Source organism: Gavialis gangeticus, unplaced genomic scaffold, assembly GCF_001723915.1.
Source record: "Gavialis gangeticus isolate Ggan-Ray unplaced genomic scaffold, GavGan_comp1, whole genome shotgun sequence".
In the NCBI taxonomy this organism is placed as follows: domain Eukaryota; kingdom Metazoa; phylum Chordata; order Crocodylia; family Gavialidae; genus Gavialis; species Gavialis gangeticus.
In genome coordinates this window covers 6971981-6999593 of record NW_017729004.1, presented here as the reverse complement: position 1 = coordinate 6999593, position 27613 = coordinate 6971981, and the positions used below count along the sequence as shown (strand labels likewise).

General features: G+C 45.9%; 1 protein-coding gene across 1 annotated transcript in view; it reads left to right on the top strand.

Moving 5' to 3' along the window:
- VIPR1 (vasoactive intestinal peptide receptor 1) overlaps window positions 1-23885 on the top strand; it is a 58073-nt gene extending 34188 nt beyond the window's left edge. Inside the window, exons 5-11 of the mRNA XM_019507928.1 lie at window positions 5585-5738; window positions 8413-8473; window positions 11985-12054; window positions 15243-15334; window positions 19369-19498; window positions 21335-21376; window positions 22860-23885. Of these exons, the coding sequence (XP_019363473.1) occupies window positions 5585-5738; window positions 8413-8473; window positions 11985-12054; window positions 15243-15334; window positions 19369-19498; window positions 21335-21376; window positions 22860-23051 (741 nt within the window). The 3' untranslated portion in view covers window positions 23052-23885. The remainder of the gene's footprint in view (window positions 1-5584; window positions 5739-8412; window positions 8474-11984; window positions 12055-15242; window positions 15335-19368; window positions 19499-21334; window positions 21377-22859) is intronic.
- Window positions 23886-27613: the final 3728 nt, after the last annotated feature.

The window sequence follows — 27613 nt, the reverse complement described above, 5'->3', positions numbered from 1 at the left end:
GATTGCTTCCAGCAGCACTTTGCAAACTAGCTTGCATTTGCAGTCGTGCCAAAAAAAAAAAAGAGCAAGTTAACTGCTTGCCTACTTCTGGAGAGCTCCATTACAGCAACCCCCAGGGTTGCTTTGTGTTGCCTGATATTCCAGGGATAGCCAGGCAATAGGATCAGCTGTCAAGTCTCAAGAATAAAGCTTTTAAATAAAATCCAGTTTAAAAAAGCAACTGTAGGGCATGGGGGTGGGAGGGTGAGGCGATCCATTCATCCGCCTGACTTGGGAAAGACTAATAGTGCCCCTTGCTGGACTGGACTAGCTTGGTAGCGTTTCCTTATCTCTTCTGCATGCCGCTTCACCTGCCTCTTTCTAAAATGCCCTCCCATGGTGTTGTCTCAAATGCACTTTTACTGCCATCCGATAGACCGGGCATGTGTTTCACTCAGGTGACCGGTGCTTAAATGCCTTGTACTATGTTCCAGCTGAGCCCAACTCAGAATGGCTCCTGCTTACACCAGGTGTAAGTTTGGCCATCGGCTTGCTGCCAGTGCTAACCTGTACCTGAAGTAATGTGCCATATCTCCAGCGACAGAAATGAGAAGTCACAACAGTGGTGGATCTATCTCTTTGTCCCTCTTTTGAGTCCCCTCCCCACCTTTTCTGAAGTGTATTCATCCTGCCCTTCTCACGGCCAGCATTGCTTCAACTATTCAGCTTCACGAATGCACGAAAAATCCCCTTTCCTTTCAACACAGACTAATGACTTTTCTGTACAGTCGCTTTCCTTAATGGCCCTTCTTTTTGCCAGTTTGCATGTCCTCAAGGGCACCTGTGTCTGAGAGGCTGTGGACGCACAACCGAAGCCCGCTCCCACTTTAACCCTGGGGGAAGGAGTGCTGAAGGTGGAGCAGGTTTGCTGCATCTGAATCGTTCTCAACTCCCCGACACAGAGCAATTAGAATAGATCAGCTGCTGCCCTTTTGAAGCAGTCCCTCTCTTGAAAGCACTGCATGCCTTCATGCATCCACACCCAGAGTGTATTGGATGCTGCAAGCAAAGCAAGAGCACTGCCTTGAAGACTGGATGCCTGATTCTGCGTTGCCCTGTAGAGCAGTTTACACCTAACCAAAATGCTCCCTAACCAAAATGACAGCACGTTGCTGGGATGTGAAGATCTACCTATGGTGCAAGGCACTGAAAAGAATCAGACCCAAGGGTATCACAGCCTCAGGCAAAATGGACCTACCAACTCTGGTACTATTGCTAAGAAGTATCCTCCAGTGGGTATTTATCAGCTCAGTAAAAGGCGAGTATTGAGACCTCGATCATCATCAGTTCCAGCCCCTGAGTAGAAGTTCTTATCATTTCTAGTGCCAGTTTAGACGTTTTGAAGCTGGGATACACCCAAAATTTATTTCCTTCTCATCCACAGAGAAGTGGACGTGCCTCACCTAATTACAATGTTATGGAGAACGTATGTTAAAGGGTGAGAAAAGGATGTTGCAGCAATCAAGACAAGGTGGTGGGAGTCTGGATGAGAGTTTCAGTAGTGTGGGTGGATAGGAAATGCGAGCTGTCCCTCGCTTGTCCTGTAGGAAATCCTTTTCTACACACCGCCCTGAACTGCTTTCGCCTTTTACCTGTAACTTGCTGTGGGGTTTAGAATTAAATTGAAGAACATGCTTCTGCCAGCAGGCTACAGTGCGATTCCTACCAGCCACTCAGTACCTTATGCAGACAGTGCTTGTACTGTCCAGGGCTAACACAGCTGCTCTGGGGGTGGAAGAGAGCTGCAGATCAATAGGAAAGGGAGATGAGGCGCCCACTCTCCGTTTGGAAATCCAGGCAGACTGTCCGTAGGTTACTCATTTGAGTCCCGTTTCTTGTTTTGGAGTTTTGTTGTTCTCCCGCCCTGGCAGGGGGTCGGGCTAGAAGATCTACTAGGTCCCTTCCGACCCTTAATCTATGAAACTATGAAGTCCAAAACAGTGGAGGAAGGAAGCCAGGGTAGCTGGAGAGATCTTCAAACTGTGCTTTCATTCCTATTCAGATCAAAGCAAGCCAGTTTCCAAAGAAATCACCATTCTCTTCCCTCTTCTCGAGGCCTCATCTCCAAGGCAGTACTCAGGGTAGTGTGGGGAGGAAGTCCTTTCTTCTGCAAAGGTAGACCCTTTCTATTATCTTCAGCTGGCAGGAATTCATTCAGAAGTCACTTCCCCCCCTACCTGTCACACTGTCATCTGTATCCATCACCACAGCTATTCCCCTGTTCAATGTAGGCTGCTTGGTGTGAGACATTTCCGGTACAGCTTTTGGCTGGCCCCTTTCCTGCTCCCATCCTGAAACAAAACAGCTGCTTCCACCACATCCTGTTTAACCCCCATGCAAGCTCAGCCATGGACTGTGAGCATCTCCCCTTTTGCTCTGGCTAATTTTTACAGATCTTGCAATGCAAACCCATGGGATCAGATGCATTGGGTAGGCTTTTCCCCAGCTCAGACCTCATACTCTACCCATTGCATGCTTGTCTCCTCCTTGCTCCCATACTACCTCCTGAGGTACCTCCTGCCATACCTCTGCCTAGTTGCTCTGCTTGTCTCCCTGCCAGTCAGAGCTGTGAGGACAGGACCTTCTTTCAGCTCTGGAGCCACTGGGATGTCGGGCAATCCCTACTCCCTTTCTAGTTCCATGGCCAGATGGAGTACCTGGGTAGGACAGTGAGCCCTGACTTGGTCCTTTTCTCATGATTTAGTGAAGGAAGAGCACTCCCACAGCAGTCATCTGGGCAGAACTCTGTGATCGATCCCACCTCTGCAGGCCACATCCAGAGACCTCTAAAAAGAGCAAGACTTTCTCTTCCTGGTCTTTGAATGGTACAGCATGCCCTAAACATCACTGCAGCATTTTAGAGGCTGCTGTCAGATTGAGAGATCAAACTCCCAAAAGAGTGAGTAGTCCCCTGGTTGGATTCGGGCCCCACACCTATCACAAAAGTATCCAGGCCAGTGCCAAGAGGGTGCAGATGACTCGTTAGCAGATTCCCACAGGAAGGACCCCAGGCTTCACACAACTGGGAGGAGAAGAGTTTGTGGGAGCAGAGCTAACCATTAAGATCTGAGAGATTCCCTCCAGAGGCAAAAACACTTCCAGGAGATCTACAGAGGAGTCAGAGGTACGATACCAGCATGTGTAGACATGCCCGAGTGAGTGGTGACATGGGCTTCTCCATTTGCTAGGTGCTCAGGTAGGTCTTGGGGAGCCAGGCAGGCTTATATAGCCCACAGGGACCCCCACGCTGGATCTGGGATGTGTACATCTGCTGAAATTCCCCCTCTGATGACAACGTGAATGTCCCCATTGGCCATAAAGGGTGTGTTTACACATCACCCTATGGCGACGTAGTGACACGCTACATCGCCATATGGCATGCTACAGCAATGTAGCAATCATGTGGGTCTGCACGTGATCGGCAGCTCTGTCACCATAGCAACACACTCCCCCGTTATAGTGTGCCACTATGGTGACATCATGGTAAAATCTAACCGTCCGCCATGTGCACAGCACAGTACAGGCACTTACTGCACTGTGCTTTAGTGCTTCCAAAGTACTTTTGGAAGTACTAAAGCGTGGCGTATTAGCAACGTCGCTGTACGGCCCTCTCTTCAAACCACCCTGCATGCCCTCTTCAAGCCAGTCCAGTTCCTCGTTGTGTTCGGCACCTGATATTACTGCTTACGTGCTCCAAGAGAAGAAAGCTCAGGCGTGGGACACAGATTAAAGCAGTGATCTGCCAAGAGGATGCACCGAGGTCAAAGCACAAGAAACAGACTGGGTTTTGGTGCCATGCACTGGGGCCAGCCAGCATCAAAATACATCCCTGCATTACCTGGAGCCCCCAGGGTGCTGCCGATATTTCAGCTGCCGGACTAGGGTCAAATCCTTCTTGGTTCACTATCCCATATTCCCCACTTACTACTCATAGAGGTAGGGCTCAGGCCTTTGTTTCAGCTGCAGCATGTGCACCAGTAGGGTGCCAACTGGCCAGGTGCACTGTGATAGTGCGGAGAAGGGAACAGCTGTTCAAGATCTGACCAGGGATTTGGTTGCCGTCTGCAGTGCCTTGTCAGCTCGGCTCCACATTGTCTTCCCATCCCCGGGAATTAGCTGCACTGTCACTTGCCTGCTTACCTCTGTGCCACCCTGCAGCAAGATACTGCTCATGCCATCTGGCTCCCAGAAGAGGGGGAGAGCCAGCGTGCATACAAACTGTGTTTTGCAGGCATGCAGAAGGATCCATCATGTGATGCAGGGGTGGATTTTAGGGGGCTTGAGTTAATGAGTAGGGATCAGCAAGGACAACTTTGATCTCCACACGTGTACTGATTTTACTTGATTGCACTGTATCTAGTGAAAGGAAAACAGCCCAGTAATAGCTCTTTCTTGAAAGGGAGGGAAGAAGACGACCAAAGACCAGATCCTTGCAAGTTCAACCTCACTAGACTCCACTGGACACTTTGGATAGTATCTAGTCACAACAGGCCAGTGCTTGATGTAGTTGGACAGTTTCCAACAGTCACCAGTACTTGGTGCTTCAGAGTAAGTGGCAACAGACCTGCCTCTTCAGGAAATTATTTCCTGATCCCAGACTGTTACTAGATGACCTGTTCTCTGAATAGGGGTGTAAATATCTCATATATTTCTTTTCCCTGTCTCAAGTAGCTGTTCTCGTTGCCCAAAAGACACCCAATTTCTTTGCCTCAGTGAAATCAAATGACCATGAGTTACTCTGGCTATTTGTCCATTGTGTGCGGCAATAATAGTCCCCTTTTCAGTGTCCGATTTCATGCTTTTCAGTTTGATTGAGCGTCTCCTTGTTGAGTGTTGTGATGGGGTAAAGCCACTATTTAGCAAAGCCATTGATAAAGCCTCTATTCGCCATAGTTCTCCCCTTTATATTATTCATTATTTTAGAAATGTCTGTCACAGCCCTTCTTACTCATCTCTTTTCTAAAAGGGAGAATCATCATCTTGTTCCTATTTGACCTAGTGCAGACTTTCCATCCTCCTCGCTGTTTTTACCTCGCATAGCCAAACCTCTCCTTTCTGGCACATCCACTGGGTGGTAGGGGCCCAAAACTGGGCATAGTCTTCCAGGTTCATTTTCTTAGAGCTGACTTTAGACTGTGAATGGAGTAGCCCTCACCCCCTCTTTGCTTCATGAGCTGATATAGGTCATTCTGGTCCACAGAAGCAAAAACTCTACTTCCCTCCCCATGCTGGTTCAGGGTTGTGAGCAAAGGTGTTGTGAGCAAAGCAAGAGCCCACTCCTCAGTGATCTGCTCTAGGGTGGGGAGTAATGGGTAAAAGTGCCCAAATCTACCAGCCTGGCCTCTTGGGGTACAAATATGAGGAGAGAAGTCCCATTCTTTTTTCTAACGTAGCATGGCTGTGCAATCAAGTGGACAGAGTAGGCCCCGAGGAATACAGGTACAGGGCTTGTTACAAGGTGAGCATTAACAGGAAATCAGTGTATTTGCTCTTATAACTGAAACCCACTCCTTCAGCTCACTGCTATTCATGTCTTCTCTTTCAGATTGGCTGCAAGGCCGCCGTGGTTTTCTTTCAGTACTGCATCATGGCCAACTTCTTCTGGCTGCTGGTGGAAAGCTTGTACCTGCATACCCTCCTGGTCATCTCCTTCTTTTCAGAGAGGAAGTACTTTTGGTGGTACATCCTGATTGGCTGGGGTATGCATCTCCTTGACAGTGAATGATAGGAGCACAGACTCAGGGTGACCCGGAGGCATCTCAGTTGGCATGTCTACAAGTGCACTTTAATGTGCATTAGCCTATTTTAATGTGCATTAACGCATCCCAAAAAACGTGCACTTTCACTAATGTGCACTGAAATAGGCTAATGCACCTTTTTCTGGTACCTCACAATGGAAGTACTAAATTTAATGCGCATTAGCAAAAGTGCATTAATGAACATGTAGATGCACCCAGTGTGTAGCATTGAAGAGGACAGAGGAGTTGTTTGTGTGTGACCCTTCTGCTGGGTGTATTAGTGGCATGAGGGCCACTGGTAACAATATCTAGGGGTCCTTTTTAGAATCAGTTGTAAATGGTTGGCTGCAACCGTATCTTCTCTTTGGGCTTATGGATTTCAAATGTAAACCACCTGGTCTAGGGATGAGTGGTCACCTGTAAAAGTGTTTCATCCTTCCAGCACCTGCACTCAAGAAAACTTGGAAATAAAAAGCCAGTAACACACCTCATTGGAGAAACCAGAAAAAATGGCTGTCTGCATAGTGAAATGAAGTCAGCCAAAACTAGAGCCTGAAGATACAACCACCCCTGCAGACTTTTATAGGGGCTACGCTGCCTGTAGAGGGCTCAGAGCTCTTCTTGGTGAAACAGCCCTGACCTATCTGGCATGAATCCACTTGGATACAGGGCAGTCAGATAGGCAGCCCAGGGAAGTCTGTATAGCCAGGTTGTGCTTCCATCTGCAGTTGCCAGATCAAGTCTAGATTTTTTTTTTTAAAGGGCTCTAGCATTTCTGCAGCTCTCAGAGGTAGTGCTAAAAGTCAGCTCCATGAAGGATCAGTACTGTAGGTGGAGAACCCAGAAAGAAAAAAACCTAGACCTCTCCAGCAGATTTCTTGCTCTTGTCCAACCAGAGTCCACTGCCTCTTTCCTCCAGATGATCATTTTCCCTCATCTAAAACACTCCACAATTTTTCTTCTATCCTTGTATACATCCATTCATATGCTGCATTGCATATCATTTCTAAACGCATACAAACCCCAAAGAACACAGCATAAAGCATTGTACTGAACAGCACTGGGATGAAATACTAATTTATGTAAATGAATTCTGCCAGAAGTCATTTTTCTCCTTTCTCTTATAGAAAAAGCAGGGTACTTCTTTCCCCTTCAAAACTACTGGCTCCAGGGCATATATGTCAGAGAGTAAAATTGGCTTCTATTTTCAATAGCTGGGTTGGGGTAATAATTAGGCTGGGGAAAAGTCTTGCTGGGAAAAGTGCAGAATACCATTGTGTCCCATACAGAAGTATGTACTGGAAGGAACAATCCTGTACCAGTAGGGGATTAATTACTTACCTTAATTGTAATTTCTGTCAAAACCAATGCGAGTTGCACTCCTCTTCACAGTGTGGAATAGGGACCCTTTTCTGTATTGTAAGGAGGCAAGGCACATGTGGACAAACCTGGTTTCAGACTGAATCAGTCCAATTAGATGCTTTCTAAATGATCCGTTGGACCTAATATTGCTTTTGTCTGAATGCTGTGGGAGGGAGAAGATGTTAGAGGAGGTCTAGTTTTGAATAACAACAACCTCAAAGATGGGCTTTAATAATAGGATTGGAAGAACATGCAGTTTTCCTCAGTCCTTATGTTACATTTAGGGAATAGTCCTTCGGCCCTTATTCATGTGAATAATAGATAGATAGGTATAGATATATATCTTCGGCCCTTATTCATGTGAATAATCTACACACACACCAGTCTGATAGAATAGATCTATAGATTGCTTGGGCAAGTAAAAAAAACTCAGGTAGGCTCAATCCAGCAATTTGGTTCTATGTCAGGTACGAGTAGGGGCATTGGTTTCTACGTGTTTCATCGCACTGTTCTAATGGTGTTTTATAGGCAATGCTAATACCTCTATTAAACGTGTAACTTTAGCTGATACATCCATAACCCTGCTAAAGTACTAACACCAGCATGTTAACCAGTTGAGACTTCTTGAACTAGCTTCCAACATTCATCTTATTATGTATCAGAAAGCAAAAATATCAAATGAAGGAGGCAGAGACATCTGGGTCTGGAAGGATGCTCAAATGAGTAGTGACATCCTGGCATATGCTTCCAGAATTGTTGCCACTGTTATCCCTTGTTTGTACTAAAGTGGCATCCAGACATAGACCATAGTGTAAAGTGCTTTAAACAAGAAGAGGGTTCCTACCCAAAAGAAGCCGTGTAAGACAGGAGATACATGGCTGGAGGGCTCTGTCTATATAGACAGATGGACAGGGGTAGGAAGACAGTATGTTCAGCCTGTCAGGCAATGATCTGATGCACCATTGTTGTATAATGGCCTAACCATTGCCGAAGGTCTTAGAGGCATCACAGATGAAGAGAGTTTTAAGAAGGGATCTGGAAAGAGACAATGAGGAAGCTTTTTGTTTTTTCCATATACAAGAGTGAAAGCTTGAGAGAGAGCACCCAGGCGTTTGTTTGAAGATCTAACAGATGAGCATTGAAGTCTGGTGCCATTGCTACACCAGGCATTAACATCACAATAGCACATGAGAGATGCTTGTGAGACGCAGATAGGTCCTGAAAGGGGTTGAAAGAAGCAGCCATGCCATTAATATTACTCTTCTTCTGACAGGTGCCCCCACGCTGTTCATCACAGCTTGGACTGTCACCCAGATTCACTATAACGACGAGAGGTAAGCCTATGGGTTCACCTTCACTTCTTCCTATTTCAGACACGTGGAAGGAAAATGTATCCTTCTCAACAGACAAGCCCAGGTTCATCTTAATAAGAAGGAATTGGGGAATGTCTTGGAAAAAACGCAGCTCTTGTTTTAGCATCTATGGGCAGCGATGAAAGTATAACCATGCTAAACAAATGACACAATTTAAACAATGTATGCTTAAATGGGGAAAAGAATTATCTTTTTTTTCAAGCACAGGACTGGGATTGAAAAGAGGGCAGGACTCTGCTGCCTAGATTTCTCTATGACCTTAGGAGAGTCACTCACCATCCCTGTAGCTCACTTTCTCCTTCCGGTCACAAAGCCAATAATATTAATCTAACTTCCAGGGTATCGGGGAGGTGGTCCACACTCAATTAATGCTCCTAACAGGTTTAGGCAGCCTTGTGTACAAGGTGCTTCAAAAATGGAAGTTCTTACTGAGTGTGTTAGACAAATACATTCCGGGCACAACACAGTTGCTAGCTTTATTGACATTACTAGTGCTAATTTTTGGACGCATTTGTCCCATTAGATCAAATTCTTTCCCACAAAAGGGTTGTGGCACTCCTGTAAGAGCCAGTAGCAGTCACACTTGTTTATTGGGGTGTGGAGTTTGGCTCTAGTTTTCCACAGAGTATTAATCCCAAATGGAAGGAGAGCAGGAAATGCTTTCTAGTCTCCTAACCCAGCCCTTCCACTTCAAGTACTTGAAACCCCTCAGCTTCAAGTACTTGAATCATTGAAGCTCATTCAAGTAATGATCGCTTCTAGGAAGTGAGTGTCCTTATCACTACTATTTTGGTATCAGAGAGCTTGTTCCTCCCTTCCTGTCTTGTTCATTGTACAGCTGCCATCACCTTGAGTACCTTCTCATGTCCTTCTGCTTTCCTACCAGTATACCCAGGGGAGCTCTGTTAGCATGAGCCAGCTATCTTCCCATTCAATCCTTGGGCTGAATCCACAGCAGGCTAACTGAAGGTTACACCTGACCAAAGATGCCACTGTGGGGGATGGATCTGCAACGTGCATAGCACCCTCACTATGCATTTCCCCATCCGCACAGACTGAGCAGAGCACAAAGATGCAAACAGGATCCAAGACCTGCTCTTGGGCCCATAAATGTGAAGGAGAATCTAACCCAGGGGGTATCCAAGCTACTCCTCACTAACTTCCTGGGGGCCTAAGTAGTGTACAAGGCATGTGTGTGTGTCCACATGGGCAATTAGCACGCTATAAATCCAGATCCTATCTTACACCTCACAAAGTTCCCTGAAAGGACAAGCTCAAGATACTGCTGCTTGCCCATAGCCATGCATTTGGAAGGGGGTTGTCTACGCTGCTTTGTGCCGATCCTCTTTGACCCTTTCTTGGCCTCCTCAAAGAATTAGGTGCCAGGCATTCTTTTAGCCTGCCGTTGTGTGCACTGGTGATCTTGAACTGGTCTCCTAAGCTTTCTCTCTCATTTCTGCCTATGATACATGGACATTATGAATATTAATCAGCTATTAGTTCTGAAGCACTTGGAGGAGGAAAAGTGATGCTGCTGATGATGATTATCCTCTATTCACATTCTTTTCTCTCTTTGGCCTTAAAATCTATTTTGCCCGAAACTGTATGAACAACATGGTTCACTGGCTAGCTTATGCCAATGCCCCCCTTGTTGGAATAGTACACTCCTTATATTTGTATAACAGGCCGTTTAAGCAGTTCATACTCTTTATATTTGTATAACAGGCCCTTTATGCAGTTGACCTGGTCGCGTGCATTCTCCTAAAGTGGGTCAGAATTGCGGGAGCTCTCCGGGGTCAGTTCAAAGCTGTGTAAAAATGTCTCCAGTTGAAGTTCACATGAGTTTGACCCTCCAGGAGATTTGCTTTTAGTATTAGACACAAGCTCAACTGAACTTGTGTTTTGCCCGACGCATCGTTAACAACTACAAATGCGCCCAAGGTTGTTGGGAACTTAACAAATCTAGATCCTATTTGGCAACCCTGATTACCCACCCTAGATGCTCCTATTAATATCATCCCTCTATTGGCATCTTTAGTAGAGTGGCTTGTAGAGTATGTCTTTGCAGGCTTCTCCATTAGGAAAGCTGCAAAGTCATTACCAAGAATGATCCTACTGCCAAATCAAGGTTTCAGAGCTGTGCCTCGCAAGCCCAGTGTAACCATTCAAGCATCGAATAAAAAGCTCAGCCTTCCAGGCACAATAGCAGATGACTCACAACCACAATCATAGAAGTCCTTTCTGGCTTTACTATCCACGCACCTAAGCTTTGAGAGGCAGGTTGGTTGGGATTTGCAGAACAGCAACTGCCTGTTGGGCATCTGATGAACCACTCTGGGATTTTAGGGCTTCTGCTTACAGTGGCAAACATTTGGCGAGAAAATAAGGCATCTCCCTTCAGTCAGCCAGGTATGCCCATTTGTTAAGCTTCCCTAAATAAACCTATGAAGATATGTAGTAACGTGAATCTGTCAGTAAATATTTAATTGCTACCAGATACAAGAGTGGTGAGCAGATGGACTTTGAAATCAAGAATCAAGGTGGCTTTCTTCCAAGCATACTCTGTATCAGAGCTGTCTAAATGGTTCAACCACGGTCGACCAAGGGGCTAAAAATTCAAAGCAACCAGTGACGGCAGTGGTAATCCTCATGACTGCTGGAGATGATGGACTGGTGGAGCCAGAACCCAGGGGGTTAATGCCCCTGGCAATTAGCGTTTACAGGTATAGCTCCCCACTGAGGCCACCTTTCAGTGGTTGTGGTGCAAGTGGTAATGGTATTAACCCCGTGAGTGCTGGTCACCCCAACCCCTAATTTCCAAGTCAAAAATCCTGTTGGGGACACTTTCAGAGGCAGGACCAGTGGTAGGCGTGTGGTCAGCATACAGGAGCGAACACCATCATCACTTGTCCTGCCACCAGACGTGGGTTGTGCATCCCACAAGTAGCCTCCAGGTCCAGATCCAGCTCACCATCCCAAAGGATTTGGACAGCCCTGCTCTCTACTGTAGACGTATAAGGAGTATAAACAATGTGCTTATTTAAAAAATAAGCAGAGCTGTAAAAAAATGAGGGGAAAATGTTGAAATTTTTCTTCCCTGAAATCCTAGCCAAACTCAAACAGCTATTCAAAACTAGGGAAAGGCAGCATTTTCCTCTGTTCAGGTATTGAAAAGGTGTTGTAAATCCTAATTTTTCCACACAAAAAAATTTTTAAATGCCATTGTCAAGAACCTATGTCACAAGACATAGGGATGAGTCTTGGCTCTGCTGAAGGTAAGGGAAGTTTTATTGTCAGCTCCATCGAGCAAGAATTTTGTGGGCTGATACTTGACTTTGCTGAATGCACATCCTATCCAGGAAGCTTTGCATCTGCTAAACTGGTAGCTTCACAAATCGGAGGCATTTGTTGTGTTACCGCGTCGTGTCCTGGCTCTGCTCTTTGGGGCTGATTTGCGTTTGTTTGCTTCCAGGTGTTGGGAGAACATGGTCAGCTCCGGATACTGGTGGATCATCAAAACTCCTATTCTGTTTTCTATTTTGGTAAAGTATCAGCAATCTCTGCTGGCTGCAAAGCCTTCTTTATTGAAATCTCTTTGCCCAGGGGATGCATACATGGGCGCTCTCTAAACACAGTGGAGAAAACAGGCTGATTAGACAGCAGCCTGTACCTGGTGCCTCGCTGATGAGGGTGAATTGCCTCTGGGCCATAAGCCAATCTCTGACTAATGGGGGTTAAACAGTAATTTTCCTTAGCAGCCTGTTCTCCCACAGTTTGTTGCACCTTTGTGAGACCTGTAGCAGGCGGGCCATCTGAGAGGAGGAAGGCTTTCACTGAAGGGTTTGAAGTGCAGGTGAGACAAATATTTGACTAGGATGCTTTAGACAGATAAGACCCTGCAAGGGGCTGAATTAGATGTAGTCTGCACCCTTCCAGCCCCCCTATATTTGTATGGTCCTATGAAAGGGATTGCAGCTAGCTCATACAGTGATGGATGGAAATGTAAAAACAAAATCCTTTAATAAAGCAGAGGGAGAAAGCTGTACTGCAAAGGTGGTGGAACTGAATCCCAGAGAAAGAGGTATCGTGGCCCGTTCAATGCATGTTACCCATACTCTGAGAAAGGAGGACACGCACTATTCAGAACAAATTAATTCCCAGCAACACATAGAGCAATCTGCCTGTCTGCTTAACAGCTGGATCACTGATGCATGCACACATGGCCCATAGTGATCAGCCTGTTACTTGTAATGAAGCAGCTCCCTCTCTCAAAATACATGATGACGAAGACATGTCGGAAGCAGGTTGTCTGCCCCAACAGATCAACCCTGATCCCACCTCTGTGCTTTCTATCAGACCCCTCATTTTTCACCTCTTCTGTACATTTCTCCCATAACCATTCTCATTTTCTCTTGGATGCAGGGCTTCCCTTTACCATTTTTTTTCTTGTTTCACATACAGACCTCAGCCCAGGCTTACCTTAAGGTTTGTAAAGCTTCTCTGATGGAAGATGCCTGTAGGATTTGATAACAAAAATGATCACTCTGAGGTGGCATTTTGCATCACCTAGTAGAGTCGAGGAGGAAATCAGATTCCTGCTATGGGTTTCAAGGGCCATTTCTTGAGGACCTCAGTTTAATTCCCATTGAAATCATTGGGAGTCTTGACTTCTAGCTCCTTCAATGGCATTTAAAGATAACCAGGCAACCCTAGGACATTTCTGAAAAGCCCTGTTCATTCGATCCCTATTGAAGTCCATATATTTTCTCCATTTGCCTTCGTGTTTTGTGAGCCAGGACCTGATTCACAAAATCAAATGAACTTAGTCCATTTTTGCTTTGATTTTCCACAAACCCAGGACAACTGAACTCGGGGAGGGAAGGCAAAGCAAAGCAAAAGAAATGAAGAGTTGTACAAAACAAGATCGGTCTTCTGCATCAGTTCTGATTGTGCCACAGACTTATCATTATGCTGTTCACAAAGCAGCCCCACCTGCATCAACACCCCTGCTTTTAATAATCCCTTCTTGTTTTATTAATCTAGCTACACTGAAATGAAATCCTGAGCCTGACACCCATCAAAATACATTACAGAAAAAAACTGCAAATGAGATTTTCCATTTCTCAATATAAATCTTATCAGAAGAAATACACCCCGTTTCCCTGGATGGGAGCGGGGTGAGATTTTTGGGGGGTTTTTAAAACCTTCAAGTGTTTTTTCTCAGCACCAAACAAGCCCCATCTGTTCATACTGATTTTATTCAGTACCCGTTGCAGAAATCAGTCACAAGTTGTCACCCATCCTGTCACCGCCATCCATCTACCTAAGCACTTTGCACTCGCATCAAGCTTTTCCTCTTCATTCTCAGCCCTCCTAAATTGACTCAGGCAGTGTTTTAAGCCACAAAGCAGCTTAGAAAGTAACTCAGATCTTAGGTTCACTTACTACATGCTCACACACTGATTAGAGTGGGCTTTCTATGTGTAGATGTATATGCTCGCTTGATAATTTTTCCCTTTCCTCCCCCTTCCCAGTCTGAGGCAAGTCATTATTTTTATAGGCAAATAAATGTGGACAGAAATTGTGATGAGCAGCACGGAGAGAGAAGGGCACTTAGCTACTGCAACAGCTTAACCGAGCGGTACAGTAAATTCTCCATCCCATAGAGCTTTTATAGCCCGAGTAGATGGCTAGCTAGGAGATAAGGACTCTAGTTTATCCACAAGAGATTGGGCTGAATGTAGAATCGAGTGACCTGCATTGTGCAGGAGATCAGCCCAGATGATCACAGTGGTCCATTGTACCCTTTGGATCTCTGAATCCATAAAAAGAAGAATCAGTTGGACTTTCATTTAGGTTAAAGCAAGGGGGGGTTATACTCAGTTCCAGGCCTTGCAGGTCTTCCCTGCTGTGTTTTACCTCCTCAACGGTGGCAAGAAGTAGCAGCATGGTTCAGTGGGAAGGGCACTAGTCTGGAAGTCAGGGCATGCTGAGGCCTGGTCTTGATGTCTGCTATATGGTGTTGGGCAACTTATGCCTCCAGCTCTATGCCTTAGTTTTCCCCATCTAAAGAATGGGGCTAAGGTGGCTTGGCTACTTTGAAGGAGACAAGGTGTTTGGATGGAGGGCGCTACCTAAGCCCTAGTTATTATTTTGATATCCAAGGAATAGCCTAGTCTAGCCTTGTAGGACAGGCCGCCAACCAGGTTTATGGCCTATTGACCAAGCTAGCCAGCATGTATGTGAAGAAAGCATGCCCTGTGGTATAGATTAGGATCCCAGTTACCTTTCTACCAGACACCGCTTCATATACTTCCTGACTCCCTGCACTGTCCTCAGCCTTGGAGATGCCCGGCAGTGGGTCTCCTGTCACCAGCTACCGTCTCTCAGCTAACCCAAAGGCTCCTTTCCTGCCCCGCCGACGGCACCCCCCGCGCAGCAGGACGTCGTGCAGAGCTGTGCTCTATGGGTTTGACATCATCATACTTGGGATGTATGTCACAAAGTCCCAAGAAGGCTGATGTCAGGCCCAAGATTGCTGCCATCCTGTCTTGGTTTACCCTGTGCTCACAGTGGGGTTCTCCGCTCATGGCTTTTTAACAGCAGGTCGCTCCTTGACCAAGTCATTGCAGTGAATGGAATCCCCTCTAACAGCTGGTTCTTTCCCCTGCAGAGAGGGATTGTGGGAATTTACAGTCCTTTTCCCTTTCCTTTCTTCCCTCCACGCTAGGTGAACTTCATCCTCTTCATTTGCATTATCCGTATCCTCGTCCAGAAGCTGCATTCCCCAGATGTCGGACGCAATGAAACCAGCCAATACTCGTAAGTCCCGGCCTCCTTTTTTCATGTGCATCGTACAGCACCGGTGAGACTGTTGGGCTGGTCTGCTTGTTTGACCAGATGCATCCTATCTGGCCAATTTGACTGATTAGAATCCAAATCAATTTGGGTCGATTAATGCTGTCTGAGACAATTAAGATAGAAGATATGCGGAAGTATCTTAGCAACTTCACTTAGGTGGGCCACGAATCTTACTCCTAATAAAGAAATGAGCATTATAGTGATGCTTCAAGGCAGACAAATCAGCACTTGGCTTGTAGATTCACCAGTCACTGGAACATAGGACCTACCCTTTCTTGGGAATTAGGATCAGTGGGCCCAATTTTCACTATTGCAGACCTTCAGAGTCAATGTGGAATCCACAAAACTGCCAATTTATCATGCCGGGGAATTTCTCCCTAAAAATGCATTCACAGTAGCCAAATGTAACCGCATAGTTTTAATCCTCATTTATCAGGAGGTCTTTGGGTTTCAGCCTCACCTTGGGCTCAAAATGCTCAGCACGGCAAGGATCTGCTTTGTCTGGTAACTGCTAGATCACAGATTTTGGCTAAAGACCCAGAGTTTAGGGGGAATTCATCAGGATCTCATTGCTGCCTCCAAAACCAAAGGTTTTTGGGCAGCTCTGTACCGTGAGGCACAACAGTGATACTGAAAACGAGAGAAAACAATGGAGGTGACCCACAAGCCGCAGTGAAAAGAGTCCTTAAGCTTTTCTGTTATCTGGAATCCTGTAGGTAAGATTTCTGGTGGAAAATCCTGGCTTTTGACCTTAATTTTTCCATCCTGCAACTGAAGTCCATTGTTTCCAGTTCTGTCATCACCGCCTCGTGTGCATTATTGACCTGTGTCCTGCTTATTCCATCCCTTTAATGTATTCATTGTCAACTAGCACACCTCACCCTCAGATTACGACAGCCCCGTTGAAGGGCTAAGATTAAATCAGCATATTGAAATATGTCCTAGAACTAAAAGCATGGCCACAAGGCCATTGTGGGTCCTTGACAGGGCAACCGAGTCCTGTTTATCCCCATGGGAGTTCTTTGTGCGTATATACACCCCCAGACAGCATTAGGTCCTAGTAATGAAAGAGGCAGCACTGTGCTTTTTAATTTTCCCACAGGGTTAATTTAGGTGAGAGCTACCAGGATGTCCTGATTTTACCCAAGGAAATAAATACAGAAGAAGAAATGCTACTACAAGCTTCCCCACACTGTTTGCCAGTCGGCCCCTAGAGAGAGTGCCTCTTAAACCAGTATGACTTCTACAATATCTACCCCCTCTTAAACCAATATGACTTCTACAATATCTACCCCCCACTTCCCCCAGCCTGGAAAGGCTCCATTAGTTTAAGCAGTGCTTTCCACTCATTTTAATCACAGGGCAAGCCTTATGGCCAATGCAGACAGACTCCCCTGCCACCTGTAACAGTGCCTGTTGGGATAGCTGGGCATCTGTCCACTCCAGCATCTCTCATACAGGTGTGCAAACCAGTGTGAGCTACAGCAGGTTTAACGCATCCACCCCAGAAATACAGCAGTAAGGATGCTCTGAGAACACCCCTGGCACCACGCTCACGACCCTAGCTGAAGTGGTGCCTTGGAGATCCCTTAAAGCAAGAGCCAGGGGACAGGGTTTATTGCTTCAGGAGCAAGACTAAGCACCCTGCTGCTTCCAAGCAGGCACTCCCTTCCTGCTGACCTCCTGATCATTTCTGTTTAAATCCCTTTAAAAATCAGGTATTTCCAGTACTGCTGCCAACCACAGGGGTGAAGACTGGATGACCTGAGAAAACTATTCCAACCCCATTTTTTCATGATCTGCGGGAATTCTTCCTGCCAGGGCTGTAATAAGACTCTGCTTTCACTCTAAAGAGCACCGGGGTCTCAGCAGTCATTCCCTTTCTCTTCCCAACACTGATATTGAGGTTGACACGTTGACAGCATCTTTCAATTCTTGCCAGGTCCACTTCAGCCCAGGGTTGGAAGCCCAGATGCACCGCTGACTCTCTCATTAACACTCCAGGCACTGAGCTGTGCATTAAATTATTGCAAACTGTAAAGGAGCTCTTCATTAAAAATGCCTTTTGAAATCACAGAGCATCAAGCAGCAAAAGAAGAGCAGCAACAGAGGTGCAACAGAGGAGCAAATGCTTTGTTTTCTGTAACAAGCAGAGCTAAATGGATCTGACTGGCACTCTCTGCTTTACCACCTTCACCATGGGAGTTATTCAAGTGCCTTCCAGCTGTGCTTTAAAGTCTGTCATATATGTTCATTTTGTCTCATCCCCTGCTCAGAGGAGAAGGGGTGTGTCTGCTACCTAGGTCTTTGGTACATATTCTTTTTTCATGCATCTCTTCCTGTGTATGTCTTAGAGAAATCAGCTTAAAGATGGGCACCTGTCATTTGGTGGGGAAGGCAGGGAGGTTTGTGCTGCTGTATAGGTTCAGGGGCAGTTCATACCACAATCTCAGCCCCCCACAAAGCTCTGCACAGACTAGTTTGCCCCCCCAGTAAAAAAAAAAAAAAAAAATCCATTGTGCCTAGCCATTATTGATCATGAGAAAGCTTTAGGTGGTCTTTTAGGTGAGACTGGCCAGGGAGCGCCTGGAAGGTAAGGAATAGGATCTTAAACTTGACTCGGACAAGTCCCTGGAAATGCATCTCCCTGCCTCTCCCCCTCCAAATATTAATCTTGCCTAAGATCTGTCACCACCAGCTACTTTTCACCTAGGTGCTGACTTTAGCTGGTTTTTAGGGGCCTGAGATAAGGTCTGGGGAAGCCAATGTGAGTCTTCACTTTGCACCAGGCACTGTGAAAGCTGGGAAACTGTGTTGGCAGACAGCATTTGGCCCAAAGGGGTACATACCAGGGTCTTGTCTGAATAATGTTGGACCATTAGCCCTCCCATGTAATCCTTTTAATTCCTATTAATCATGAAAAAATGGGTGTTGAGGGCAGAGGGATGACTGAGATGTTGTAGCTGTGGGGGTTGCAGGTGGAAAAACTATTGCTCAGGACGACGTGGCTTTGGTTTCCATTTCTTCCATTAGTTGCTGGGAGGCGCAACAGGACTGGTTCGTGATCACAGGTGCCAAGTGCCTCTTGAACTGCTTTAATTTTTATATTTCATTTGACATTAGTTGGTTTCCCACAGTAATTAGGTGTGTGAAATGATCATCTGCTCTTAATTAGGGCTCTGATTATCCTGTTTGGTGCCATTACACTCTAATGCTGCTCATCCTCTCCTTTTGGAAACGTTTGCTGCTCCACAGCCTGTTATTATGCCGGGCTAAACATACCATTTCTTCTTCAGAGCCTATAGTTTGCAGAAATCCCAAGCAATTGAAGACAAGAATGGATTACACTCGGCTTGTAGAGAGGAAAAATGATCTCAGGCGGGAAGGAGGAAAAGACCTCCCCTAGAGTCAACAGGCATAACCATGTCATGTTTTATTATATCACCTCTGCCTTTGAAACTACCAGCCTTCTGCAGGCGGAGGGCAAAGACAGCTAATTTATTGCTGAGACTCAATTAATGGCATGCACGTTGCAACAATGATTATTAGCGAGGGGGAAATGAAGCCCATAAAAATCAGCACGAGCCAGGTCCGCAGCTCATGTGAACTGGCGGGGCTCTGTGGAAGTCGGTGGAGCAATGCTGGGTTTTCCCCAGCTGCGGGTGTGTACGTTTATTATGCAGGCAGCTCCAAATCCCCAAAGGTATTTAAGGATTTCGGTGGGAGGTAGACACCAAAATACCTTTGAGGATCTGGGCTTCCATTCCTTTCCTGTAATATTACCAATTGCCTACGCTGTCAGAGGTTTGAAATGCCACCCAACGCACAGGCTGAATTTAATTTCATAACACTGAGCTTCTCCTGAAAGACCCATCCAACCTCCTTGTAGCGTAAAGACAAAGTACTCCAGCTTTAAGACCGCAACAAAATGTCCCACTGCCTTATCCTGTTCCTGTCTCCCTTCCCTTTATGGCTTGTGTTTCTCTTTCTAACAGGAGACTCGCCAAGTCCACCCTGCTGTTGATCCCACTTTTCGGCATCCACTATATTGTCTTTGTCTTCTTCCCAGACAACTACAAAGTCGAAATAAAGCTCACCTTTGAGCTTGTTCTTGGTTCCTTCCAGGTAAGCTGCCCCTCATGAATAGCCTGAGGCCAGGGAAGAACCGGTCGGGTCTGTCATGGGCTGGAGAATGGTAGAGACTCATAGAGAAACAGGGTTGGAAGGGACCTCCAGAGGTCATCTTGTCCAGCCCCCAGCTTGAGGCAAGATCATCCCTATCCAAACCATCCTATCAAAATGCATGAACTAAACTGTTAGCAGAAATACACCATTTCTGGGCTGGTGTTTTCCACTCTCCTTCTGCCTTTCACCTCTGGAAATCCCAGTCTGTTTTAGCAATTATAAGCCAAGTCTTGTGGTCCTTATTTAGCTCCCACTCAGGCCAAGTGGCTTGGGATGGGAAGCAGAATTTCTGTTGACGTCAGTGAGACTTTTACCTGGTGGATTTTGACCATGAGATACCTATATACTCAAATACACACTTTGCTTCACTTTGATCAACACTGGCCTTCCACCGTTAACAAAGACACGGATTCTGCATGATGATTAGTGCTTATCCATGCCCTTCCTCCCGTTGTATCTGTTCATACCTGTCTCAGACAGTTTATGTTCTTCAGACTTAATGAAAGAATCCATGTTTTATCACACACTAGGTCAGGGGTTTTCAGCCTGTGGTCTGCAGACCCCTCGGGGTCACAGACAATGTCTAAGGGGTCCACAAAAGATGACTATAATCAATCAAAAATATGTGAATACCCACACTTACAATTCAAAGGGGCCGCAGCGCCATTCAAAATTTCCAAAGGGGTCCGCAGCGCCATTTAACATTTTTTAGGGGTCCTCAAATGGGAAAAAAAGGTTGAAAACCACTGCGCTACGTGATTGATAAACTTTGATCAGCAGTGAAATGGTTAAAGCCAACATTAAATTAATAATTCTTTGAGAGCTAAATTAACTCTTTCTAGAAGTGAATGGGACAGGTCAGAGCTATTGCATAAAGGAGACATTTGTTCTTTATGCAATAGCTAGTTTAAGTAATAGGTTTCTGTTTCCAGTGTGATCACAACTATAAGTAGTAGAGAATGACTATGTTCGTATGTAGTTAAAAGCTGAGATAATGGACAATAAGATGTTACCCTAAAAGAAGTCACAGGATCATCAACTGGATGTAATAAACCATTTTAAGCCCCATGTTGTAGCCACAAAAAACAGAAGTCTGCCCCAAACTTAGGCACTGCATCCAGTAAGCACGGTGAAGGCACAGCAGTTTTTGTAGTCAGAAACAGGCAGGGTAGAAACAGGGCTGATATCGCAAGCCAAGAGACCATGTATAGCTAGTTTAAGGGATGCAGCCTTTGCTGCGATTCCAACGAGGATCGCAAACTGGATTGGGAGCAGGGTGTGCTAAGCTGTCCGCCTGGCAAATTTGGCAGGCCAGACTAGCGTCCTCAGACGCTGTGCAGTTCCTCCTAAATCGAAAGCAGTGCAGCCACATTGTATAACACTTTGGGTGGGCTAATTAGCACGGATGAGTGAGAGTCAATCAGCCTGACCCTGCACTCATTAGCCAAACAACTGCACAGACCCAGCCACTGCACAGGCCCACCTCTGATGCTTTTGATTTAAGGGGCTGTGTTCACAGAGCCATGTTTCATGGCACTGCTGCCTGACACATCTTTGCCTCCCCAGTTTGCACTGGAGGGGGCTTAGACATTTCTTGGCAATGTGTCCTACATCCAGAGTCATGGCTGCAGGTAGAGTCCTAGAAAAACACCGCATCCGGCACCCTGCTCAGGGAAGGAGCACCCCTGTCGAAAGCTTCTCATCCAAGCTGTGTTTTAATAAAGTTCAATGTGACCTTGAGGTTTTAACACCTGTTCTTTCTCGCCTCTCTCTCAGGGCTTTGTGGTGGCTGTCCTCTACTGCTTCCTCAATGGTGAGGTAAGAGCAGCTTGTAATGAAGAAGAAATGGGTGCGTGAGGAGGGCGCTCTGAGAAGTGCTCCATCCCTGACCTCAGCAGGTCAAGGAACAGGTCCAAATGAATCGCATGTCAGAGGAAAGCAACCAGCCCATTTCTCTGTCTTGGTTTCCCTGCTCTGCTCAGCAAAGACATGGGGTTTTGCATGTTGATTTTAGTGTATGTAGCACCCAGCTCTTCATTTATCCACAGAGCAGTCAGCATCAGGGGGTTTCCCCATATCATCCTCCCAAGATCCCTCAACTCTGACCTGAAGTGGGGTGAGGCTGTATTTTAGTTTCCAATCCCTTGTCTCTCCACCTAAAACCACTGGGACTTTTGGCCTTGACTTCAAGGCAGCAGGATCAGAACCACTGCCAGCTTGGAGACTAGATAGTATTGTAGCCCTGAGTACCGACCCACCGCCATCTGGACTGAGACTCCGCAAACTCATTTCACAGAGCTGCTGAGTCTGATGATCAGAGTTGGTAAAAACTTTTAGCCATTACCAACTTGAACAATAAACTCAGCAGTGACAGGAAGAGAGCAAGTGTGAAACTTAGATCTGGATTTGCATTTCATCTCTCCCATCAGGTCAGGTGATTAGCTTAGATTTTACTCCTGCGCCATCTTTAATGCTGCTTCTAGCAATTCTAAGATACTTTTAACTCTCTGTATACGTGTATGCACACACACACGCACACACACACTTTCTACTGCGCTTCCTGACCAAAGTGTGCAAATCATCCTCTAATTCCTACCATACTGCACCAGCCCTCCCTGCAACGCTACGTGGACATGCAGTAGCTCTAGGTAGAGTCCCATGGTTGCTGATTGCTTGAATCTTGATACAAAGCCCCAGGATGTGAATGCAAGGCCCTCTGACATGCATCAAAATGCTCAGCAGCAGCACTCCGCAAACCACGCTGTCTTTTTAAAAAATAAGCATTTCTTTGAGGACAAAGAGGCTGTGGAAGAAAACTGTTTCCTAACTATCTTCCCAGAGCACAAATCTGTTCTTTCTGGAGTTCAGCAGTCAGGCTCCTGATAGCACTTCTGTGTATTGCCCACAGTTTATGGCTCAGCTTGGTCAAACGTTGGTGATTCGTCCCGCTGCTAGTTACTGTGCTAAGTGCTGCTAATGTTTTGAGGAGCCAGAAGTTTTTATCAGCTGGTGTGAAATCCATGGCCATTATAGAACAGCCCCTTCTGGCATTAAAATATAGGAGGGGCCTCCTTGTCTTTCTCCAGGCTCATAAGGTTTTCCCAGTGACTATCCTTGACTGCATGGAGAAGAGATTCCCCCTAATCTGGATTTACACTGTGGTTACCTCTATAGTCAAAACCCTGCCATAAGTTTTATAAAGGACTTAAGGATCTAGCTCCCTACCCTGCATGCTTGGGTGTCAAGCCAGAGCAGCAGATAAGATGGCCTTCATTTCATTTCCTTTTCTCACCTCCCTCAGGTCCAAGCTGAGCTGAAACGGAAGTGGCGGAGGTGGCATCTGGAGAGGTTCCTGGGCTCTGACATGAAGTATCACCACCCTTCGTTAGGGAGCAACGGTACAAACTTCAGCACCCAGATCTCAATGCTCACCAAGTGCTCTCCAAAGACTCGCCGGTGTTCCAGCTTCCAAGCAGAGTTTTCTTTGGTCTGATGGGACGACCCACCCCAGCTGGGGCCACCCGAGAGCGAAAAAGAGGGAGACCACCAGGACCGTAACATAAGCCAAAAAGTTATTTTTAAACAAGACACTCCCTGTGAGTCAACAAAGGACACAAAACTGGAAAAGCCACTGATGTCCTGAGCAAGAAGGGACAAGCCAGGATGCAGAGATGTGTTTTGTTTTGTGGGGGGGTTTGTTAGACTTTCAACTATAAGCTTAACCCCTTGGTGATGGGGAAACTCATGAATTGGCTACAGTGGCTGTAGCCATCATTGGCTATGATGGGGAAACTCATGACTTGGCTATCAAACGTCTGCATAACTCCAGCAAGCGTGGGGACTGCCGGGGAAGTATCTGATATGCTCATAAACAGGGCGGGGGATATTTCATGAGTTCAGAGACAGCTTCTGTGAAAGCCAGATGCTTTTTTATTTTTTTTAGGTGAGCCAATTGAAAAAAAAAAACAAAAAAAATGTTGCAATGTGCCAAGGGTCCGAGTGGTAAAGGATCACAGTACAAGGAGGAAGGTATCGCAAGTATAGGGACAGCTTACAAGAGACTGCAGGCTCATGCATTTGCAGATGGAGGTACATGAGCTGTCACACCAGAAAGCTCTCGTAAAGCTGGAGTCGGCGTGGGATCTCCATCGCCAATGGTCTGCTTTGCCCACCGAGGTACTACCGCCGACGACAATGCCCCCAGAACGTAGCTTGTTGAGAAGCTAAACTGTGAATGCCCTTTTCTGCACTATACTTGTTAAGGGTGACTCATTTTTATTTTTAACAGGAAACAATAGCTTTGCATGTCTAACATGTTAAAAAAAAAAGGAGGGGGGGGCAAGTGCCAGCTCAGTAGCATGGTTATGTCGTCCATCCCGATTAAGCTGCTGTAAATCTTGGCCTATTATTGCAACAGGACTCTGAGGACTGGGGAAACAATATTGGTTTCTAACAGGTTGGTACCTGAATAAGGCACTCTGGGTGGGAGGTGGAGATAACAAATTCTTGCAGTCTTTAACTGAATTAGACCCATTGTAAGGAACCGCTGTGGAGAACAGAGAATTGTTTTAAGAGCAGCTGGCACAATGATCATCATCAAAATAAAGTCAGATCCACTCATAACTGCCACTGTAGAGATTAGGAAATACCAAAGGAAAGATGATGAAGCTATTACATTGGAACCACTGAAGCAGAAATCAGTCTGTTTTTATCCCTCAATGAAGGCATCGTTAGACCTTTAGAAAACCAGGTCTGCTACATACCCGCCGACTGTTTGCTAACAGCTTTTAAGTTTACATATTGGAAATTACTTGAAGGGTGTCCCCAGCTCCCTGCTTTTTCTTTACAAGCTTGGGGTGAAAATTAGCATTGTTCATACGTGCCAGACTGGCACCCTCTAGAGTCTGAAGTCCTCTGCTCTCTCCAGTCTCAGATCTGCACAAGCCATGGCAGTGCAAGTTTCTCCCCATGTGCCACCGAGTCCTTTGGCAAGGTGTCTCATTTTAATCTCCATAGCCTTGGTCTGATACAAGTGTAAGTCACTTGGTTTAAAATGATGCAACTCTTAAGTTACATCGGTGCATGTTTGATGAGAGGTGGGGCCTGCCGTGGATCTTTCCATAAGAGATGCTCACATTTGGGGATTGAATAGAGCACATCAAAGTGATCTTTCTCAGTGGGCTGGTCTTTGGTCGGGAAAGATTTCTACCACCTTCCCTCCACTAAAAGTAATAGTGCCACATTAAGAAGACGATATGTGCTCATTCTATCACAAGGCTGCCAAATGGAGGTCTCCTAATGTACATCTGGTCACTGGGCGTTATGTGACGGGAATGCCTTCTTTCAGCTTTGCTTGGCAGACGTCATGATTCTGTACCAAGCAACTGCATCATTTCCTGCAGGACAGCTGAAAATCCCAATCATTGAACCAGTCTTCTGTCATCTGCTTTGTGGGTCCCACCGCAGCGGGCCAGACTCATTCCTGGAGCAGTGGCTGATGTGAGTGCCTCCTGTATGTAACCAAGAGCAGGGTTTATGGCTCAGTCCACTGCTGCTCACTCTGATGGCAATGGAGAAACGTCTTTAGGTGCCGACGTCCAACCTATAGGTGGCACTGAGATTCTCAGAAACCCCCATTCAGCTACTGTTTAACTCTGAGAACATTTAAAAGTTTCTCTAATTGGTTTAAATCCCTAACATGAGACCAAACCACCTAGTCCTGACACTGCCAACGTGTCCTAATTCACACCTATGGCCCAGTGGCCATCTTAAACAAGGTACTCCCCTGACCATCTGGCCTACCCAATCCAATCCTGTAGTCATTTTTTGGAACTTGCTTACCAGTGCCAAACTCAAAAAGAAGACAGTGAGGAGCAGATGCCTTCATTATGCCTCATTTTATGGCAAGGATTGAACCCAGGTCTTCCATTTATCAGAGAATGCCCTAACCAATAGGCTATAATTATCCCTGTCCCTTAGTCTTTCCTATTTAACTAGATCCTAGTTATCTTCTGTTTGCTAAACACTAGATTACAGCATTAGTGGACATGTTTATACATGTGCTTTAACGCACAATAGACTTTTACTGTGCATTAAAGCTGCACGTAAAAAACCATGACATTATGCCAATGCATAGTAAAATGGTCTGCACATTAAGCATCACTAAAAAAGAGTGCAAATGCACTACTGTGCATTAGCACAGCCTAAGGCACATTAATTTTGTACCTTATATTGGAGGTACTAAATTTAATGCACGTTAGAAAAGGTGCATGTGTAGACACACCCAGTCTTACTCTTTCTCTGGCCTTGTGAAAATATAAGTACTCTGTCCAGGCTGGAATACAAGAAGTTGGAAGAGTCCCACCCCAGAATACCCAACCACTTTGTATTTGCAACATTCAGCTGGTTCAGCTCCCTGCTCCAAATCAGCCATGGGAGGAGTTTTAACTTGCCCCCGCTGCATCCTCTATGAGTTATCTAACTGCAAAGCAGTGAGATGGAAGGAGGACACCACCGCCACCTCAGTTTTCAACCAGACAATTCCCAACCTGGCCTATATGCTGAACTGCAGGAGAGGGTTCACATCTTCCGGGTGGAGAGAGATGTCTTCCTCCCCCTGGAATTAGGCAACTAATTCCCTGACAGGGTTGGCACTTAAGCCCAAACCTATCTCTGCCCTTTCCAATGGTTTAGATGGATTCCCACTCCTTGTGGATCCTATTCATAAATGCATAACTTGCCCCGTGCATTTTATAACAATCCTATAAAAATCCTAGGTGCCTCCCTCTGGGGGCAGAGCATGTAAATTGAGCATCATACTACAACCCTCAAGTCCATTAATAGACTGAGCCCTCAGACTTGTATTTGGATTTTCCCATCATCCGTGGGCCTCTGGCATTCTAGGCTGAGGTAGAGAATGAGACCCCAAGTGGGGTTGATTCAGTTCGTTAGGTTTATTCCTTCCCAGGGTAAGAGCACGGAAGGAAAAACCAAAATATAAAAAACAGCAACAAAATATTGGAGGTTAGACAGCCAGGCTGTATTCATCATCTTTGGTTCATGCTATAGCTATCTTTGGCCAGATCCTTAGTTGAAGTAAATCATGGAAGTCCCAGAGAAATCGATGGATCTGATGGATCGCTGGCAAGCCCAGTTTATACTGGCTACAAATATCTTAGACACAGCTGAAGCTCTGGCCCATTACCCCTGCTTCTGTTGCTGACTCTTCACTGAAAACAGGCCCAGGATTTCCACTGATAACACTTCTGTACAGAAAAAGCAATAAAGCTTAGAGATATGCAATGCAGGTCCCATCTTGGGTGGGGGAGAAGAAGATTGGCCTCCTTCCCCACCCCCGTGTTTGAGTCCTCTCTTGATGGTTCCCCTCAATGCAACCTTAGGACTTGTGCATTTTTATTTCTGGGCCTTCTGACTCCTTTTTTATAGGTGTGTACCTCTGCTTTGAAAGGCAAATCAACGTTTGCCTCTGCACGTGCAGTAACTCTTTAAGCGGCAGTTCAGCGATCTTCACTGGAACTAGAGAGGCCACTTAGCATAAATGAGCTTGCATTTAAGAAATGCATTGAACAAGGATGATTAGTGATGTACCTAGCCAAAGGACCACATCCATCCCCTGATCCAAGCCTGCCATTCCCTATGTTAATCACTAAGGAGTTCCATAGGAAAACCCGAAGTCAGAATGCAGCCTAAACTCAACTCCTCACATCTGAACAGTTCAAGACGCATTACCAGATTTTGATACCAAGGCTATGAGGCCTCCAAATGCCATATTCGCAATTACTTTCTTGTGCAGCATCCAACTGGATCCCTATGATATTGTCAACCTAATATTCTGAGAAGAGAGCGTTAAGTTCATGTCTGCTCAGACAGGCATAGCAATACTTGTGATGCAGACAATGTAAAGCTGGCAGGTCAGCTGTGTTGGCCTCGTATTAAGATATAAGATACAGCAGTTGAGTCTAAATAGTTGGGCGTGATACGACAGACATTACAGTGAATGGAATGACTTGCCAGCTGCATTTGACTTGGATCTGG